The sequence below is a fragment of the Trifolium pratense genome, linkage group LG6, assembly GCF_020283565.1.
Source record: "Trifolium pratense cultivar HEN17-A07 linkage group LG6, ARS_RC_1.1, whole genome shotgun sequence".
Taxonomy (NCBI): domain Eukaryota; kingdom Viridiplantae; phylum Streptophyta; class Magnoliopsida; order Fabales; family Fabaceae; genus Trifolium; species Trifolium pratense.
Window position 1 is genome coordinate 11,330,584 of NC_060064.1, and position 18,764 is coordinate 11,349,347.

At 33.5% G+C, this 18,764-nt stretch overlaps 3 protein-coding genes and 1 long non-coding RNA gene across 4 annotated transcripts; 2 read left to right on the top strand and 2 right to left on the bottom strand.

The window, feature by feature from the left end:
• The first annotated feature begins 483 nt into the window (after positions 1 to 483).
• LOC123890056 (NAC transcription factor 47-like) lies at positions 484 to 2,494 on the top strand. The gene is made up of 3 exons (XM_045939592.1): positions 484 to 843; positions 1,043 to 1,350; positions 1,531 to 2,494. The coding sequence occupies exons 1-3, from the start codon at positions 681 to 683 to the stop codon at positions 2,098 to 2,100; spliced, it is 1,041 nt and encodes a 346-aa protein (XP_045795548.1). The 5' UTR covers positions 484 to 680; the 3' UTR covers positions 2,101 to 2,494.
• Positions 2,495 to 9,842: 7,348 nt separating this feature from the next.
• On the bottom strand, positions 9,843 to 11,048 carry LOC123890057. Its single transcript, XR_006802693.1, has 4 exons — positions 10,355 to 11,048; positions 10,184 to 10,246; positions 10,037 to 10,107; positions 9,843 to 9,931 (listed from the first exon to the last, which is right to left on the bottom strand). It is a non-coding gene; the product is annotated as an uncharacterized LOC123890057 (long non-coding RNA).
• Positions 11,049 to 11,148: 100 nt separating this feature from the next.
• On the bottom strand, positions 11,149 to 13,036 carry LOC123891726 (zinc finger BED domain-containing protein DAYSLEEPER-like). The gene is made up of 3 exons (XM_045941626.1): positions 13,009 to 13,036; positions 11,677 to 12,277; positions 11,149 to 11,597 (listed from the first exon to the last, which is right to left on the bottom strand). The coding sequence occupies exons 1-3, from the start codon at positions 13,034 to 13,036 to the stop codon at positions 11,561 to 11,563; spliced, it is 666 nt and encodes a 221-aa protein (XP_045797582.1). The 3' UTR covers positions 11,149 to 11,560.
• A 1,532-nt stretch (positions 13,037 to 14,568) lies between these two features.
• LOC123890058 (ricin B-like lectin EULS3) lies at positions 14,569 to 18,490 on the top strand. The gene is made up of 4 exons (XM_045939594.1): positions 14,569 to 15,254; positions 15,715 to 15,837; positions 17,536 to 17,764; positions 18,240 to 18,490. Coding segments are annotated over exons 1-4 (939 nt in total). The 5' UTR covers positions 14,569 to 14,669; the 3' UTR covers positions 18,242 to 18,490.
• Positions 18,491 to 18,764: the final 274 nt, after the last annotated feature.

Here is an 18,764-nt window from a genome sequence, read left to right on the forward strand (position 1 = left end):
GAGGTGTGAAAGGGTAATGGTTTGACAATAATAAAAAAGTAAAAAGATTATTTATAATCTATCAATTTTTACGGCTTGGTATAAAAAAATTACACTATCAGCAAATCACAATCAACATAAATAATTTTACACATTTATACAAATTAAATCCAAAAAATAATTAAAAATATGTAAAAATATTTTTTTCTTAAAATGTGAATCGGAAAATATGATCAGGATATATATATAATCAAATATCCAACCAATTAAACTAACTAACAGATATAATAAGACTAATTTACTTATTCATAATATCCTATTAATTGAGTTAAATTCACTGAACATATTAATAAAGACTAATTTACCTGTACATAGACAAAACCGCAAAATTAATCAAAAATGTATCTTTTTCTCACTATGGATTGGGTTTGTCATTCATCACTCATCCGTTTTCACATTGCTTCTATCTATCTCTTTAAAATTGGACCCCACTTTTGGAAAATCATGGTTCTTGGAACTGATCTTAATTTTTTGTCATTCATACCCCCTAGTCCCCCTTGGCCTAATCTCTTCACCACATAACGACAAAAATCCCACAACCATATAATCCCTTCCATTTTCCCCTCCAAAAAATTTCAATCCTCTCTCTTTCTTTCTCTCTCTCCCTTCACCAAACCCCTCAACATTTTCTCTAACACAACATGGAAACCCCACAAACCAATTTGCCCCCCGGTTTTAGGTTCCACCCTACTGATGCAGAACTCATTCTTCACTACCTTAGAAAAAAAATTGCCTCCATTCCCTTGCCTGTTTCCATTATTGCTGAAGTTGATATTTATAAGTTAGACCCTTGGGATTTACCAGGTTCGTGTACTCTTTTGTTTATATTTAAGATCAGAGAATTATAAATATGTATTATTAAAATAAAAAGTATATCATTTAAATTTTGTTTATATTTAGGACTTGAGAGTCTGAGATATATATCATTTAAATTTAATAATGTGTGATGTTAAAAGGTTAATAATTTAATATATTATTGATTTTTTTTTTTTTTTATTTTCAGCTAAGGCTTTGTTTGGTGAGAAAGAATGGTACTTTTTTAGTCCTAGAGATAGAAAGTATCCAAATGGTGCAAGGCCAAACAGGGCAGCTGCTTCAGGGTATTGGAAGGCAACAGGCACTGATAAGACCATAGTTGCATCATTGCCAATTGGAGGAGGAAGAGCAAAAGAGAACATTATTGGTGTTAAAAAGGCTCTTGTATTTTACAAAGGGAAACCCCCAAAGGGTATTAAGACGAATTGGATCATGCATGAATATCGCCTTGTTGATAATAATAAACCTATTAAGCTCAAAGATTCTTCCATGAGGGTAAGTTTAGATTGTTGCCACGTCATTAATAGTATAAAGAATCGCAATTTAATCCATGTCATGATATAATCGAACAACAACATAATAATTATCGTTGTTCGATTATGGTTGCGCACTTTTTTTCTGTTTTTTAAAGATGTTTGGTAGACTAATGTTAATGGTACTTTTGTGGTTGTGCAGTTGGATGATTGGGTACTATGCCGAATTTACAAGAAATCAAAATGCGCGCTAACTTCATCAGAATCATCGTCAGAAACAATGGTGGGCGACGTGGAACATGCAGAAGATCCGGCGCAATTCAAGGAAACCCTTTTCCCAATCACAAAAAACAACACAACCTCTCCTCATCAAAACAACCTTATATCTCAAAAATCAGTGTCCTTTTCCAACCTACTAGATGCTATGGACTACTCCATGTTGAGTAGCTTCTTATCTGAAAATCATTCAAACCCTTCAGGAATTGGATCAAGTTCAAGCTTCAACACTGAAAATTTTAATCAACAACAATCCTCCCAAATCAACACTAGCAACAATTACATGTCTCAAAATAAGAATCCTCAATTGAACACTTTAAAGCACCAACTTTCAAACATAGATGAAGACAACACTTCATTATACCCATCAAAGAAATACTTGAGTTCCTCTTGCAATTTCCCTAACATCAATTCACAATATGAAAACTACCTCATGAAGCAATCTTTGATGAATCAACAATTAATTCTTGGTCCTCATCACCAATATCAAGGCTAATCCAAATTACCACAAAAATTAAGTGGTGCCAAAAAATATTAATTAGACAATAGAAATACTAGTTAAGTAAAATTTCTAGAAGTTGGGCCACCAAAGGACACCAATGAAATTATTAAGCATGTGTTTGGTATCATGGAGAATACGCCATAATCATAGCGACTCACCGTAATTTTGCAGAAATTACAAGATGTAGCTTTTAAAAAATTACGGTGGATTAAGTAAGGATTACTAATTTACTAGTAGTACAGAAAATATAGTGTGCTATTTCATTTTATTTTTGTTAATTTTAATTTGTGCTAGGAATTGAAGGAGGGATTAGGACTTGTTTGGTAAGGAGTCAAAAAGAAAGATTCCTATGTTGAAGACTCAATAAATATCAAAGTTTTTTGACCAATCAGAAATTGTTGTGTACAAAATGTTAATTTGTTCGTGTGTTGTTGGGGTTGGCAAGTTAGCTTTATGATATATACTCTGTAGATAAGTATTGTACTGATTGTGATTATAATTTTCATTCTTTTCAATGAAAAGCTAGCTACGTACAAAATTTTCATTTTGATTTGGATTTGGATTTGGATTGTAACTATTTCTCACTTCATATGTTTAACGTACAGTACTGCACCTTTATCTTTATTCTTCTGGCTTTGTTATTCACATTCTTTGAACCATTACATACATTATTATTACCACTCAAAATAAGTAAATATCTATCCAATTGAATATTCAATTAAAAATATAAATTATACCAATAGGGCAATAAATTATATGCGTGGCATCTTAATTTTATTTATATTCCTCTTTCCCGCCAGCTTTGTACGAATTTTTCATTATTTTATCTTATCTTCTAAATGCCAATTTCAACTTATTTGTGTGTTACACATTTACAATGTATAATAGCCAAGTCGAATTTTGCTATATCTTGTGTGAATGCACACACGCAGGACGAAAATACAACTTGATAGTACACAAAGCAATGACAATGAGATTAATATTTTTTTTTTCCTGCCAATTTTTGAAAAGAAAAAAAATCTACAGAAAAATGTGTAGGGATCATCAACCTAGCGGCCTAGCCACCTTTCACTTAAACATTATCTTATTTCTTTCTATAGAAAAAATCAAGTTTCCTATTGATTAGAAATTAAGTCTAACTAGAGTTTATAAATATAGATAATTATTATACCTGATAAATCAATTTTTAGGATTGAGTTAGGTCAATATAAAAATTTAATATGGTATGAGAGTTCATATGGATGACAGGAACAAGGAGTCCTTTGAACAGGTTTGATTAAAATTTTGTTGTTATTAGTGACTCATAAATTCCTATTCTTCAAATAACACATCGTACACAAGACAAAAAAAAATAAAAGAACTATAAATGAATAAAAAAGAGGGTGAGATGCAATTATTTTGTTTAAAATTTATAGATCCAAAGATAATAATATATCAACTAGACAAAAAATAGAAATAAAAATAAACCTAAGATAACATTTCTCTCATGAATGAAAGATTGATAAAAACAAAGAAACGAAGAGTATGAGAGAGAGAGAGCGGGAGGCAGAAGCACTTGAAATCAAAGATTTATTTTTTAATTTGCATCTTTATCGTTGTTTAGCTGGTTCCATTATCAAGATTTATATTTTAAGATACCGCACCCACCGTATGCAATCGTTCATGACTGACTTTTCATAACCGTTGACCCGAGACCTAATCTGTGTCTGACCGAATGCTTCTATGTGTTGGCAATTATGTAGGTTTTAAGTCGAACCGCGGATCCGTGCTCACCTTTACAAAAGAGAGAAAAACATAGCTGGAAAGGGTTTACAACTCATTCATAAAATAAACAGGTTATGCTTTTTTTTTTTTGCCAAGAGCCATTTTTGTAGAGTCAACCACCTCTTCCACCACCGAATTGATACACAAGAGCACTAAATTTTCATCCAAAACATTAAAACGTTAAAACATTGAGTTTATGAACTAGATCATTATTACGTTGAATAGTAATCTCATTGCAACTTTGATGATTTTGTTTATGTCGGTTTATTGTCCAACCTCAACTCTTACATTCAACGTATGCGATAAGCTCATGATCATAAACTAGATCATCAAAGTTGCAATGAGGTTATTATTTACTGTCATATTAGTGGCTAAACTTACACACTTTTAATTTAAGTGTAAAGAAGTACGAAATTTGAAATTCAAACTCCAACTTCTATAATAATTTTTAGGGTCATGTTAAACAGTGCACCCGGTGCATTTGTTAAGCATACCAAAAATAGAAATAAAACATAAAGTTAATGTTGATAAAAACAACTTTTTACACTTTCAATGCATTGAATGCACAAGTTTCAAGACAAAATTTCCTTTTTGATATACTTAATTAGTCCACCAGTTACACTATTTAACATTTTCCTAATATTTATTATAACTATCTGAGTTTTAAGATCGATATTTTTATAAGCTCCTATATAACGCATGTATTCCTTGAAGATAGTAGTGAACAATTTTATTATTGAAATATATTAATATATAACTAGCTAGCATATGTACGATGAGAAAGATGTTTAATTTAATTTATTTAACTAGGATAATATAGCACACCACCCATTCCATTGGATTCACAACAACCTATGGGTTTTATTAATTGTTTATTTGTAATTTTGGCATGATTAAAATTTATAGGGTCTTGTTAACATGTGCCCTTAGGGCACATGTTAAGATATACCAAAATAGAAATTCATCATTTAATGATACAAGAAATTTAATGCTTCAAAAGTCAAAATGCACAAATTAGCATTTAATAATTTCTATTTTTACTTCCTTAACATGTGCCTTAAGGGCACAAGTTAACATTCTCCAAATTTATAATGTTCGATGAGGTAATCCTTATCTCAATAACTGCTTCTCACGTGCTCTTAATTAATTGTTTATATGATATGATGATCAAGTGGATTTATTTTGACTCTTTTATTAACCATGTACATTGATCGAATGAGGACTAAGAGCACAATATATGATTGAATTGAATGATGGTTGTGGTCATCAAACTCCAATTATTTTATTGAGCTTTATCTCATCAACACGTGTACCCTTTTCGCTCATTTCTACGCAAAACGCATGCAAACTTTTGTTTATAGTAATAAAGTAGCCTCCTAAATCCAAAAATATGTGCAATTATATTATAGTATACTACATATACATAACAATAAACGAATAATAAGAGATCACACCCACAAAGTAGTTGCCAACGTAAGCTAACAAACGTGTATAACTCAACAATAATCATCGGTGTATGAGAAGACTAGTAGATAAGGTAGTTGAGGTGTCCTATGTATGGAGTGGCAGATTCATGTGGAGGAGGGATGTTTTATAAATTGTATGATTTATGCTGTTGTCAAATAGGAGTAATTGTGGGTAGCAACTACAAGTACGAGACATTTGTTAATGTGACTTTTTTAACTAAAAGGATGTAGTTTTTACATTATATATTATGAAATAGGTGCAATTTTTTAAAAATTTATCAAAAGGGTATAAGTCGTCATTATCATGTACGACTTACTAGGTTTTTTTTTTTTTCAATTTATAAGCAAAGTTATGGATGACAGCAACGACTTTGAGTTTTTTCAATTTTTTAATGAAAGTCGTCACTGTCATTGACGACTTTCATGTATATGACTTGCCTATTTTTTAAAAAAAAAAAACTAAAAACCTTGAAAGTCGTCAATGGTAGCGACAATTTTCATTAAAAAATTGAAAAAAAATCAAAGTTGTGGCTGCCATCCACGACTTTGCTTATAAGCTGGAAAAAAATAGAGTGATGGTGTAAGTCGTACATGGCAACGACGACTTACACCCTTTTAGTAAATTTTAAAAAAATTACACCTGTTTGGTAATATAATGTAAAAACTACACCATTTTAGTAAAAAAGTCTGGTAATGTACATAACTCTTTTAAGTTCAATTCCGATGTTCTTGGTGTGAATTGGGGGAATGATGTGTCCATGTGTAATTGGAAAATTGAGAACAATTCAGATTATATGGGGTTAAAACTTATTGAATTTTCTGTTAATTTGAAATGTTCGATCAATCAGACGGCTAAATATGTTCTGATTGCATGATTGCATACAATTTGGATTCAATTGGGGAACATGATTACGTCCGATCATAATCAGACGGCTAGATATGTTCTGATTGCATGACTGCATGCAGTTTTGACTGCATGCAATCCGGATCCAATTGGAAAACATGATTGTCAGACCTGCGGTAAACTCATAGACTCATATTCAATTGGAAAACAAACATGTTCCAGTTGCAGCAAACTGCGCCCTGCCTTGTGAATGGAGCGAGTTTGATTCTCGTGTGGTTCATTTTACCATTTTAATTATTTTTTAAACAAAAATTACTATAAAATTGCATCGTTGAAATCTGATTTTGCAAGTAAAATTAACAAATCACTACATTGCAAGTGACTAATGATATATTTCATTCAAAACATATATATTCATATTACAAACAGGACTTTATATAAAATATAAAAAATAAATAAATTATGACCCTCCCCAAAAATATATATTCTTCTGGCTCCACCACTTCTTGGAGAAAAAAAACGAGTGAAATCATAGACAATTATTTTTGTGGTAGATTTGGATAGATTCGTATAGGCTTAAAAGTTTATTGTGAATTTATGAGTGAGACAACTTTTTTGAAAAACCAAAAAGGTCCAAACTTTTTTTTTTATAAACCCAAACAATTTTTTTGAAAATCCATTTATTCTTCTTATGTACGAGTTTATAGAAATGTCGAAGAACTCTCATCCTTCATCGACGGCACTTTCTATTGCTTTATCTTGTTGTGGTCGTGTTCATGGTAGTTAAAATCAAAATTTGAATCATGATTTTCCGATTATACTTGCCCTCAACAATTATGAGGACACGCAAAATCAGATTTTGGTGGAATCGGGTGGGATAGTATTGTGGAGCCGTATGATCAATGATTTTCCGGTGGTTTTTGTGATTTTGGTTGAGCAATACCAGAACACAATGCCATTGTTTGCTACTTTGTTTGCTTTATTTTGGAATATTTTTGCTACTTTATTTGTTTATTATGGAATGATTTTGTTAACAAGTTTGTTATGGAATTTAAAATTTAAAATTTTCTTTCAATTGATGTTATATTATATGTTGTATTTTTAAAGTTTTTTTATTACAGTATATTTCAAAAGTTATCCAAAATTATTCTTGTGCTTATGCTTTACTTTTGGACTTTGCTAATTACACCTCCTAATTAGTGCTTTGACCGAGTGTTACTATGTTTAGTCCAAATTTTATTTTCTCCTACTATTATGCATTGAGAACATCTTTTGGTGCCCTCTGTCTTTTTTGCGCACCCTGCGGCTACTTTTCGATTTTGTTAATTCGCTGCTTATGTAGCGGACATCATAAAAATGAGAAATTCTGAGAAATGTTAAAATTGTCATCTACTACTTACGTAGCGAATCAATCGGTGGTCAAATTTACTGCATCAGTCAAAGACTTTTCAAGTAGCCAATTTTAATTGAGATGTTTTGATTAAAATATTTTGATTGAAATATCCCAATCAAAAAATAATAATATATTTGGGAAAACTAAAGTTTTTCTTTTGTACATAACAAATTATTATTTTTTTTACATAATATATTAAATTTATTGGAAAGAGAAAGTTTATGCAAAAAAAATAAAAAATTATTGGTGGATTAAAATTAGGGTATAATAGAATGATATGGTACCAAAACACACTTTCTTAATTTGGTCTTTTTTTTTTCTTTTTTTTTTTTCTAAAACGACAAATAAAAAGAAACGGATGGAGTATAAAAATCGATATTGAAGAGGTTTTTTTTTGTCAAATAATTTGCTAACTAAACTCAAGCTCTTGAGTGTGAAATGGTGAAATTTTGTGAATTTGAATTCTGCAAATAAATTTCTAACAACTACCGACCAACATCGTTTTTGATATTTTATGGACACTAGACAAAACATGAATAAATAACTTATTTCACTTGACATAAGTACATAACATGATTTAAAACACTTTTGTTGGAGATTGCTTCGAGGTTATCTTCCCGCTAGATTTAATCTTCATAGGTGTGGTGTTCAATGTCAAACTGTTTGCGCTCTCTGCAATGTCGCCCTTGAAGATGAATTGCACCTCTTTACAGATTGTGCATATGCTATCTCGTGTTGGAATGAGGCAAATCTTTGGCAAAGTCTCGAACACCAATTCCATCAAAGCGGTAGCTTCTCATCTATTGAATTATTTTCTCCATTAGTTCGAGTATGGAAGAGACTAAACAACCTCTCTTTATTGTTGTACTTTAATTTGGAGTATTTGACACACGCGTAATGAATGCATTTGGGAGAACAAACAAGTGAACCCAGTGACCTCTTGTAGGCTTGCTTCATACTTGATCCAAGACTTTAATTGGTGTCGCATTATGCTTAATACGGATCCCAAGCCTGCTCACGTGGGAGAAACTTTCTGCAAATTGGCTGAAGTGTAACGTTGATGGAGTATTTTCGTGAGAGCGTGAGTTTCTTTGTCCAAACATGTACTATGATCTTTCCCTTTGTAGTTACTGATGCTGAATGTGAAGCTGCTCTAATCAAGGACGGATCCGGACATTTAATAATGGTGTGACAAAATATCAAAGAAATTATAAACTAAATTAACATTCAAATAATGTTGCATTATTCAATAACGTCTAACTTCATAAATAATCATGTAAAATTTTAAGTAAATCAAAAATAATTTCATATGTTATTGAGCCCTATAGGTTAACGGTGTTCCAAATTTTTTATTTACATTTATTTCAACAATATGATATAAATTTTCAATTTTAATGGTAAATTTTATATTGGTTAAAACATCACTGATACAAATTGATTTCCCTAATATTATGTATGTATTGACTATTCTTTTATTTTTTGTCAAGAAGTCTAGTGGCTAGAAAAATTCACCTTAAGGTGAATAGCTAGTTTAAGTTAGTCATATCAAACCTCTGCTAGGTCCTCCCCTGACTACAATGAAGGTCGTGTTCGCTTTGTCTAATGGCTTTGAGAGACTTATCTTCCAAAGCGACTGTCAAGTGTCAACAGGTTGTGAATGATTTACGTAATGATTATTTGTATGCGAATGAGGTTGGTATTTTGCTCTCAACTTGTAGTTCCCTTCTCATTTCTAATGCTAATTACAACATATCTTATGTTAGGAGGCAAACCAATAGAGCCGCTCATAATTTTGCTTGAATGTTTTTACTTCAGTCTAGCCCCAATATTTATCATTATTATCTACCTAGTTATATTTCTCCTATTATATTGAATAAAATTCTACTATATATATATTTTTTGTCATGTAGCCTAGTGGCTAGAAAATCCACTTTAAAGGTAAATAAGTGGAGTGTCCCGTAGGGATGACAACGAGCGCCCATGGGTGCGGGTTTGAGTGATATCAAACCCACACCCAAATCAACACCCAAACCCAAACTCAAAGGTTGTTCGGGTGGCAAAACAAAACTCACGCCCACACCCATTGAGTTCGGGTTTTTCCACCCAAACCCACAACGCATTTTGTACTACTTTGCAAATTTAAGCAAAACAAGTTAAACTTAAGCAAAAACAATGGAATTTAAACATATTGTCAATCACTTAGCAAAAACATAGGTTTAAAATTACAAGGGAATTTAAAATTATAAAATAGACTTTCAAGAAATTAAATTGCAACTAAACTAAAATTAAGTTCTTCCAACTTCCAAGCAAAATTCAAACACAAGCATTCCATCTTCAAGCTCTCTCAAATAGACACACCTGCTTGTTTTGTTCACATTAAGGTCATTAGTAATGTTATTTAAAGCAATATTAAAACAAGTAGTGTTAGTGTTAAAGTTAATCAAAGCTAACCACAATATTCACCATGTTAAAACATAGAAACAACAACTTCTAGTCTTCAAAATGGTAACCGAAACTGCTTTCCATTAATTCAGCTGTATTAAGAAGTAAATTAAAGTTAAATAAAACATCAAAGCCTAAAACTTTTACACCAAATGAAGTACAAAATACCTTCATCGTCAGACTCCATTTCATTCAACATAGTAGCATATTCTTGTGCAACTTTAGAAGTTCCTACACGTATATATCAAATGTAGAACAACAAAGAATAATTAGTTGACAATATATAAAAATTATTTGACATACATTACTTTATATTGAACTAATAGTTGAAAATTTTACCATCATTCTCAGCAGCCCATAGCCAACTCCTAGCACACATCAAAGCCTCTACGGTAGTCCGGTTAAGTCGACTATGATGAGGACTCAATATTCGACCACTAGTACTGAAGGCTGATTCAGAAGCTACTGTAGAGATAGGAATAGCTAACACATCTCTTGCAATTGCTTGAAGTGTTGGATACACAACTCCATTTACCTTCCACCAATTCAAAATGTCAAAATCTGGAGTTTTTTTTTTATAACTCTCTCCTTCAAATAATGATCTAATTCATATTTAACACTTGAACTTGTGTTTTCTGCAATCGTCGCAACGTATGCATAAAATTCATCTTCATCGTTAGCAACAACAACAGTTGTACCAATGGATGGAGTGGTAGGTTGTGCATCTCTATGTCTCATCTGCTGATAATCATAAAGCAAACTATAACACAACTCTTTGATTCTACTAGCTTGTTCACCTGAGTCTTGGCCATATAACTTAGGAAACCAGAAATCAAGTACAATCATCTTCTTTGTAGGATCCAAAACTACAGCAACTCCCATCATATCATGAACACCACTCCAATAAATTTGAAACTTTTCCATCATTTTTGTGGCCATCATCTCAATAACTGAATTGGAGGACTTCTTCCATTCCTCTATTGCCAACTTAATCTTACAAATCTTAGGAAAGTATAAGTTGGCAGTTGGATATTTTGTACCAGAAATCAATTCAGTTACTTCATTAAACAATTTCAAGCACCACAAACATCCTTAGCAAATTGCCATTGGGTCACATCGCTTAAAGTTCAACCGAATAAATACATCCTTGTACTCTATGGCAATATCAAGCATCTTATATGTGCTATTCCATCTTGTTGGACAATATAGAGCTAACTTTCTAGTGCAAGCAATTTTCAATTGTCTAGCGGTATTTTCAAATTTTTCATACCTTTTTCCTGTGGCACTCCAAAATCCTACACTATCCCGGATTTTTTCTACCCCATCCTTAATCACTTGTAGCCCATCCTGAACAATTAAATTTAGGATGTGCGCACAACAGCGCATATGTAACAAAGACTCATCCCTTATCAATGATTCCAACGGCAACTTATTCTTAATTTTCTTAATCATGGAGTCATTTGTGCTACAATAATCTACATTAATTGTACAAAGCTTTGAATCAATTTTCCATTGCAATAATGTTTCAACAAGTGCATCACAAAGTCATTCACTAGTGTGAGGGGCTGGAACATAAATGAACCTAACATAATAATATTTACACTCATTAAGAACACAAAAAACAAAGATACAATTAAGTTATAAAATATAGACTTTGTTACCTCAAGATTCGACTTTGTAAAGTCCAAGAGCCATCAATATAGTGAGCCGTAACAGCCATATACCCTTTTTTTTGGTTGCTAGCAGTCCACATATCTGTGGTAATCGCCACTCTTCCTTGATGGTTATCTAACATCTTCATAGCACATTTTTTCTCAAAATCATAAATTTTCAATACCTCCTTCTTGATTGTGTTTCGAGTAGGAACTTTAAACAATGGTTGGAGAGCAACAAAGACTCTTCTAAGACCAACGTGATCCACAATTGATAGTGGATAATCGTGCATAATAATAGCTTCAGCAATCAACTTCTTCACATTTTCTGGATTATAATTTCCAATTCCCCACTCTTCCCTTCCCTCTGAGATAATAGGCATGATGAATGGTTGTCCTTTGTCATGCTTTCTTGTCTTGATAATTTTTTGAACACAACCCTTCAGATGTCCATGCAAGTGAGTTGTTCCATTCTTTGAAGTGTCACTAAGTCGTTTCTTACACCAGTTGCATTCAGCCTTATCTAGCCCCTTCACTTTAACCTTTGTAAATTCTGCCCACACACTACTTCTTAGCTTCTTTGATACAGGTTCTAAGCTTGCATCAGATTCTTACACAGGAATAACAAGTTACAGAGGAACGCGAAACAACTTACACAATTACACGACGAACAGAGGAACTGAGGAAGCAGGACGACAACGACGGAAGGAGGAGGAAGTAGAACGAAGGCGGAAAAAGTTAGTGGAGTGAGGCGGAAAAGTAAGGAGTAGGGTTTCTATTTTTGCCGTTCTGCGAGAGAAGGAGATTGACACCTGAACCCAAACTCAAACTCAGTCAATTCGGGTTTCGCCCGTTGACTGGGGTTTGGGTTCGGGTAGGTCTCTCGGGTTTGGGTTTTTCTGTCATCCCTAGTGTTCCGGGTTCGAACCCGGTCTCCTGCACATATAGTGTGATGTTCCTACCAACTAAGCTAAGCTCACAGGAACAAAATTCTACTATATTTAATGAAAGGAAATGAATTCATTTTACTTAAGAAAAAAAAAACTATATTTCTGTGACCAATATCCAAGATTTAAATATGAGTTTTACTTTTCGCGCCTCGAAATTCCTCAGTCACCCTCTAAAATGACTAAACTAACCCTCTCGTTTTCTATGATGCGAGCACTTTTTGCACTCTAAATAACGAGTCACAATATTTTATACTCAAACTCAACATCCGCGCCCCCATGAATGAAAATATTATGAAGAAAAAAAAAAAGTTCGTATTATAGAAAGCGAACTGAGTTCGCATCCTAGGATGCGAATTTTTTTATGATATTTTTCATTCAAGGGGTCGCAAACGTCGTGTTTGAGTAAAAACTATTGTCATTCGCTGCGAATTGACTCAGTTCGCTACGTAGAGTGCGAATCGAAGCATAGTTCACTATTTATAGTGCGATCAGTTTGACACGGTCATAAAATAAAGCAACAAATTTAATTTGATTAATTGAGACGATAAAAGAAATGTGGCTATAATGGCAAGAAATAAATGCGTTGGCTGCATTATTTATGACAATGGTAGCAAGAAATAAATAAGTTTTTTTTTTTACCACTAGTTTAATTTAATTCGGGGTCAGTTCTAGCATCAAGTGCTTTCAGACCCCTCTCGATCGCAGTTGTTGGGGATCGAACTGCAGTCCCCCTATCAAGTTTAGCGCTAATCACCACTTAACCAACTAACAATCGGTAGAAATAAATCAGTTTCTCTTTAAAATGATTTGATCAAAACGTAAGAAATAAACAAATAATTTATGGTTTATAATGGCAATTATTGCTATATATGTTGGCTCCATTAAGACGATTAAAAACAATTAATAAGAATTTAAAATTTATTTTTGTGAACCAATTCGCATCCTAAAATACGAACTGTGGATAAATTGAGAATATCAGAGCGTTCGCATGTGTCACACTAGATGCGAGATGAAAAACTTTTAAAATATTCATCGTCGGTGTAAAGTTATTTTACATATGCGTTTAATAATATACCAACACATCATGTATGATATTTAAAAACATATTATGTGTCACATTCCTGTCCAAAAAAAATGATGTGGCAACTCATCATTAAGTTTAATTGTAAAAAATTTTTAGATCGACAGTCTATGAAGCACGAACACAGACACGGACACCGGACACGACACGGACACTGACACGTCGACACCGATAAAAATTTGAAAAAATAACATAATTTAGTGTAATCATAAGTGTCGGTGTCGGACACAGACACGTGTTCGACACAGACACGCCTAATCTGAGTAGTGTCAGTGCTTCCTAGTTGACAGTACACAACAATTTTTTTTTTAGTTTAATTGATATGCACCGACGGTGTAAAATAGTTTTGCATAATCGTCCAATAAACAAGCATTATTTTGTCATGTCATATCAAGAAAGTGGAGTGGGGTGACGTGGTGGAAAACATGATTGGTATTGATTGACAGTGTAAAATTATTTTACATCGTCGGTGCATATCAATTAATTTTTTTTTTATTTAAGGCAAATACACAATAATTAAAGAGTTTAATTGTTGTGCACCGTCAGTGTAAAGATTCTTTACACATGCATCCAATGATGTCTTACCACATCATTTAATGAACATGACACATTATGCGTTTTTAAATATCATACATGATATGTTGATATATTTTTTGACGCATGTGTAAAACAATTTTATACTGACGATATTCATAATTAAATTCAAACTTCTATATAGGTCGACCAAATATCAAAATCAAAGTGAATAAAATACGACAAAAATGTATATAAAACCAACCATCACCACGTGTTAACACAGATTATTTTCTAAACACGGTAGTTGGGCCACACCATACTATTGTCTATTGTTACCCCACATAGGCCCACACCATATTCTTGATTTCATCATCAAACCATTTTATATACTCCAAAAGTAAAAGCTTAACAAATAAGCATCCATAATCTCTTTTCTCTCATCATCATCACAAAAAATGGCGTTTCCCTTCAACCATAACACTTCCAACGTAACCCACACTCATCACCACAATCGCAGAGACGAAGAAGAACAACAACACTACCCTCCGCCTGCTCACAACCCCAACAACAATTTCTCTCCATTTAACCAACCACCACCACCACATCAACCACCTTTCTACCCACCACCACCACAACCACAACCACCATATCATCATCAACAACCAGAAACTCAAGTCTTCCACACAGGACACGTGTCCAATCAAAATCATTTTAATCACTCATCACCTCAACCTGACATTCACTCTTTCAACCCCAATTATGGTGCAGCATATCCACCTGCACCACCATCCGTACCTGATCACTCTTCCACTCCATTTCCAAACTCCACTGTTCATCATGTTTCTCATGAAACAATTCATCAACCTCATTTTCCTTCCAATGTTCATCACGTCAATCATGAGGTTCAGGTGCCTACTGCTCCTCTGTCCTCTAACAAACCTACTTTCAAGGTTGTTACCAAAGCTTCCCCAAATTTCTCGCTTACCATTCGTCGCGGTGAAGTTGTTCTTGCTCCTTCTGATCCCTCCGATCAGCATCAGGTAAACTAGGTTTTACATTTTTTTTTTCATTAAACCATCAATTTAATAATTGTGATTAAATTGACAAATTTTAACCAAATAATTGAGATCAAGTGGTTAATGAGCTCCCCTAGGACGAATTGTTCGGGAGAATCTGAGTTTGATTCCTAATAGAAACAATTCTTGGTCAGTCTTTATTTACTTCGCGTCCGAACTCAAGATTATCAGGTCCCCTTCTCAGGGTTAACACACAAAAAATGACAAATTTTATATAATTTATAACTAATTATATTTAAATAGTTTAGGGACTAAATTGGAGAGATAGTGATACTCTAGGAATTAAATTCGAGAGAGAATGATGCTTGGACTAAATTGATAGTTTATTAGGTCTAGAGTAGTTTTTGTGTATGTGTATTTTATTGTGGTTTTTGGTTTCATTGTTGTTGTGATTTGATTTGTGTTTTTGGTTTGTTTGTTGTAGCATTGGTACAAGGATGAGAAATGGAGTACCAGGGTGAAGGATAAAGAGGGTTACCCTGCTTTTGCTTTGGTCAACAAGGCCACTGGTGAGGCTATTAAGCATTCCATTGCTGCAACACATCCAGTAAGATACATATCTTTCTCAACTATTACTCATATTTCACTTAATTGCAAAGTCTTTCCCTTTTTCGAGTTTGTATTTGCATTATGCAACAAATGCGGTGTAGGTTCATGTTTTTGGTGCTGATTATTGAATTTGACTTTTTGATAATATGAAGAATCAATGTTTTAAAAAAGATGTCGGATGTTTATGTCCACACAACCACAATTCTCTGAAATATCAAGGACTGCAACGTAGATGCAATCATGGTTTAAATCCTTGTGAATATGAATTTTCATCTTTAGAAGTGTCAATTTGTTTAACTTGTCCTAAAATTTGGTCTTTGTGCTATTCATTTGTTTTTCAAAGCAAGTAGACATTAGGCAACTGAGGATGTTATAATTTCCTCCCCTTTTTTCATATAACACTTTGTAGGTGAAAACTGATAGAATTGGAATGACCTATCTCTGTTACAGCTAGTGGCTTCTAACTTTTAATCTTGGTGTTCACTTACTTGGGCAATGTGCTACCTTTTCTGTTGAAAATAAAATAAAATGGTAAAGTATACCCTGTCCCTTGGGAGCCTTTTCTCCATAACTTAGTTATGAGGTTTTTGGAGCTTTATGCTTTTCAAATAAAGTTGCAACTTGCAAGTGCTTTGTTGTGTCCTGGTATTTAAATTGCCAAGCTGTTTGCATTGGGATTGACTGATTTTGGTTGAATCACGTTGTGCCATGGTGATTTGCCAACAGCTTCAACAAATCACAGTATCACTGTGATTTGTTAAAGTTCACTGTCAATCCATGGTGGACATCAAACTGTTAGGACTTAAGGACATGAGGAGAGCCCAACTCAAAAGACTAGTCCAATGGGCGGGAGGGAGAGCCTCATGGCTTAAGTACCACATTGAGCACTTTGATCTACTCGATGTGGGACTCCTAAAATTGCCACGTCCATGACGCCTTTCACTCTATTGGTACTGACTCGATGGCAACCCTTTCCTTTTTGGCGGTTTCAGTCACCTATTAGTATTCGGTGGAACACCTTAATTCAGCCTATAGGTAACCCTTTCCGTGGCCCAACTTTCAATTAAAGAAAACCAATATTTAGAAATTAAGCACATGAGGAGAGCCTTACCCAAAAGACTAGTCCAATAGGTGGGAGAGCCTCATAGCTTAAGTACCACATTGAGCACTTTGATCTATTTGATGTGTGACTCCTAACACAAATGTGCGGTGAGAACGAAGCAGTAGACCGTACTTTATATATAGCTTTGGTATCTTACAGTGAAATACTTTGACTGCACATTGCTTTGTCTACATAATCTTTTACTGTATTAGTTTGTCTATTTCCATTCTACCAAAATTTTAAGAAAAAAGTTCAAATTTAAATGAACTAAAAAGTACAGTCAAGGTGAAAGTAAACCTGTTTGTGGACTTTTGGTAAGTTATTTTCAATTATCATTATTATAATCTCTTGCTAGTGCACATGGCATGTTTGTCATTGGAATGGGATCTGACAACCTTCCCATCCCTAAACATGTTTATACCAAAAACAAAAAAAACAGAACTCTCTCTCTCTCTCTCTCTCTTATGGATTCTGGAATGATTCAGATGGATAATGTTTTGGAAGAATATATCAATGTTATATGACATCCCGTTTCCTTTGCCCCATGTTTCGTAATTTGTTGTTTACATGACTGTTTTCATAATATTTATGTAGGTTCGGCTGGCACGTTACAATCCAGACTATCTTGATCAGTCTGTTCTGTGGACTGAGAGCAAAGACCAGGGTAGTGGCTACAGAGCTGTAAGGATGGTCAACAATATTCTGCTTAACATGGATGCCTTTCATGGCGATAAAAATTCTGGAGGTGTGCATGATGGCACTACTGTTGTCCTCTGGGACTGGAACAAAGGTGATAACCAGCAGTGGAAGATCTCGCGCTACTGTAAGTTTTCTATCCATAACATAAAGAAAATCTCTAGTTTTCCATCCATAACATAAAGAAAATCTCTATTATGTTCCTTTTCAGCATTCAGTTTCTAATCGCCTAATACTTTTAGAAGTTTATAATCTAAAGAAAATTTTTCCGTAACATTTGTTGTATATGCTGTGTTTGTTTTCTAGTTTAATTGTTATGTGAAGACTCCCTATATAAGTTATATTGTAATCTATTACCAGTAATGTAAACATTTCCGGTTATTTTTATGACATCTTAGTTAGCTTCTCAGTGATTCAAAATTTCCAGTTATTGTGGCTTGCATTGATTGAAAATTTCTACTGTCTGCTTAAAGTTATTTGTGCTAGCTTATATTATAGATAATAAAAAGTAAAAAAAATTGGCATCCTTTTATTTACACGTTTAACTGACAGATGATTTTTCACATTTAACTGATTCTCGTGTTCAATTATGGTTAATGCAGGAGTACAACTGGAGGTACTGTGTCGACGGCTTTGAAGATTTATTATCTATAAGTTTAGAGGACTATGATATCATTTGTTTGAGTGGTTAGTGTTTGTTTTTTAAACTTGCATGTGTTTCATGAGGTATAAATGGTTTGCGATACAGTTATTGGTACCAGACAACCAGATATTAGATTTTTCATTAGAACAAGTGTGTTGATTGCTGTGTAACAGTATTCATTTTAATGTGATGTGTTTAAGCATTAACCTATTTCGAATGGTGAGATTAAGCTTCATGTTAAACGCATGGTGAGCGAGGTACTTGATGCAGAACCTAACACGCCATAAATCTTGCATCCACGGTGAGATTTTGTTTAGAGTATAGAAGACGGACATTATTCTAGCCGATCCAAGTAATTTTCATTTTCATATTCTCCACCCCACAAGAAGTTCATGTCTTCACTTCGAAAAAGAAAGAACTTCCTGTCTAGTCAAATTACTTCACAAGCTATCTTGGTATTTTATAAAAAGACATGAAATGTAGT

Bases quoted from the DNA above. Each gene is read 5' to 3' on its own strand.
- LOC123890056 (XM_045939592.1), top strand. From the start codon at position 681: ATGGAAACCCCACAAACCAATTTGCCCCCCGGTTTTAGGTTCCACCCT. The intron at 844-1,042 runs GTTCGTGTACTC...TTTTATTTTCAG, and splicing joins AGACCCTTGGGATTTACCAG to CTAAGGCTTTGTTTGGTGAG. The intron at 1,351-1,530 runs GTAAGTTTAGAT...GTGGTTGTGCAG, and splicing joins TCAAAGATTCTTCCATGAGG to TTGGATGATTGGGTACTATG.
- LOC123890058 (XM_045939594.1), top strand. From the start codon at position 14,670: ATGGCGTTTCCCTTCAACCATAACACTTCCAACGTAACCCACACTCAT. The intron at 15,255-15,714 runs GTAAACTAGGTT...TGTTTGTTGTAG, and splicing joins ATCCCTCCGATCAGCATCAG to CATTGGTACAAGGATGAGAA. The intron at 15,838-17,535 runs GTAAGATACATA...ATATTTATGTAG, and splicing joins CCATTGCTGCAACACATCCA to GTTCGGCTGGCACGTTACAA.
- LOC123891726 (XM_045941626.1), bottom strand. From the start codon at position 13,036: ATGACAATAGTTTTTACTCAAACACGAC. The intron at 12,278-13,008 runs GTTTGCGACCCC...TTCCTGTGTAAG, and splicing joins AGTTTTTACTCAAACACGAC to AATCTGATGCAAGCTTAGAA. The intron at 11,598-11,676 runs GTAACAAAGTCT...TTATTATGTTAG, and splicing joins TTACAAAGTCGAATCTTGAG to GTTCATTTATGTTCCAGCCC.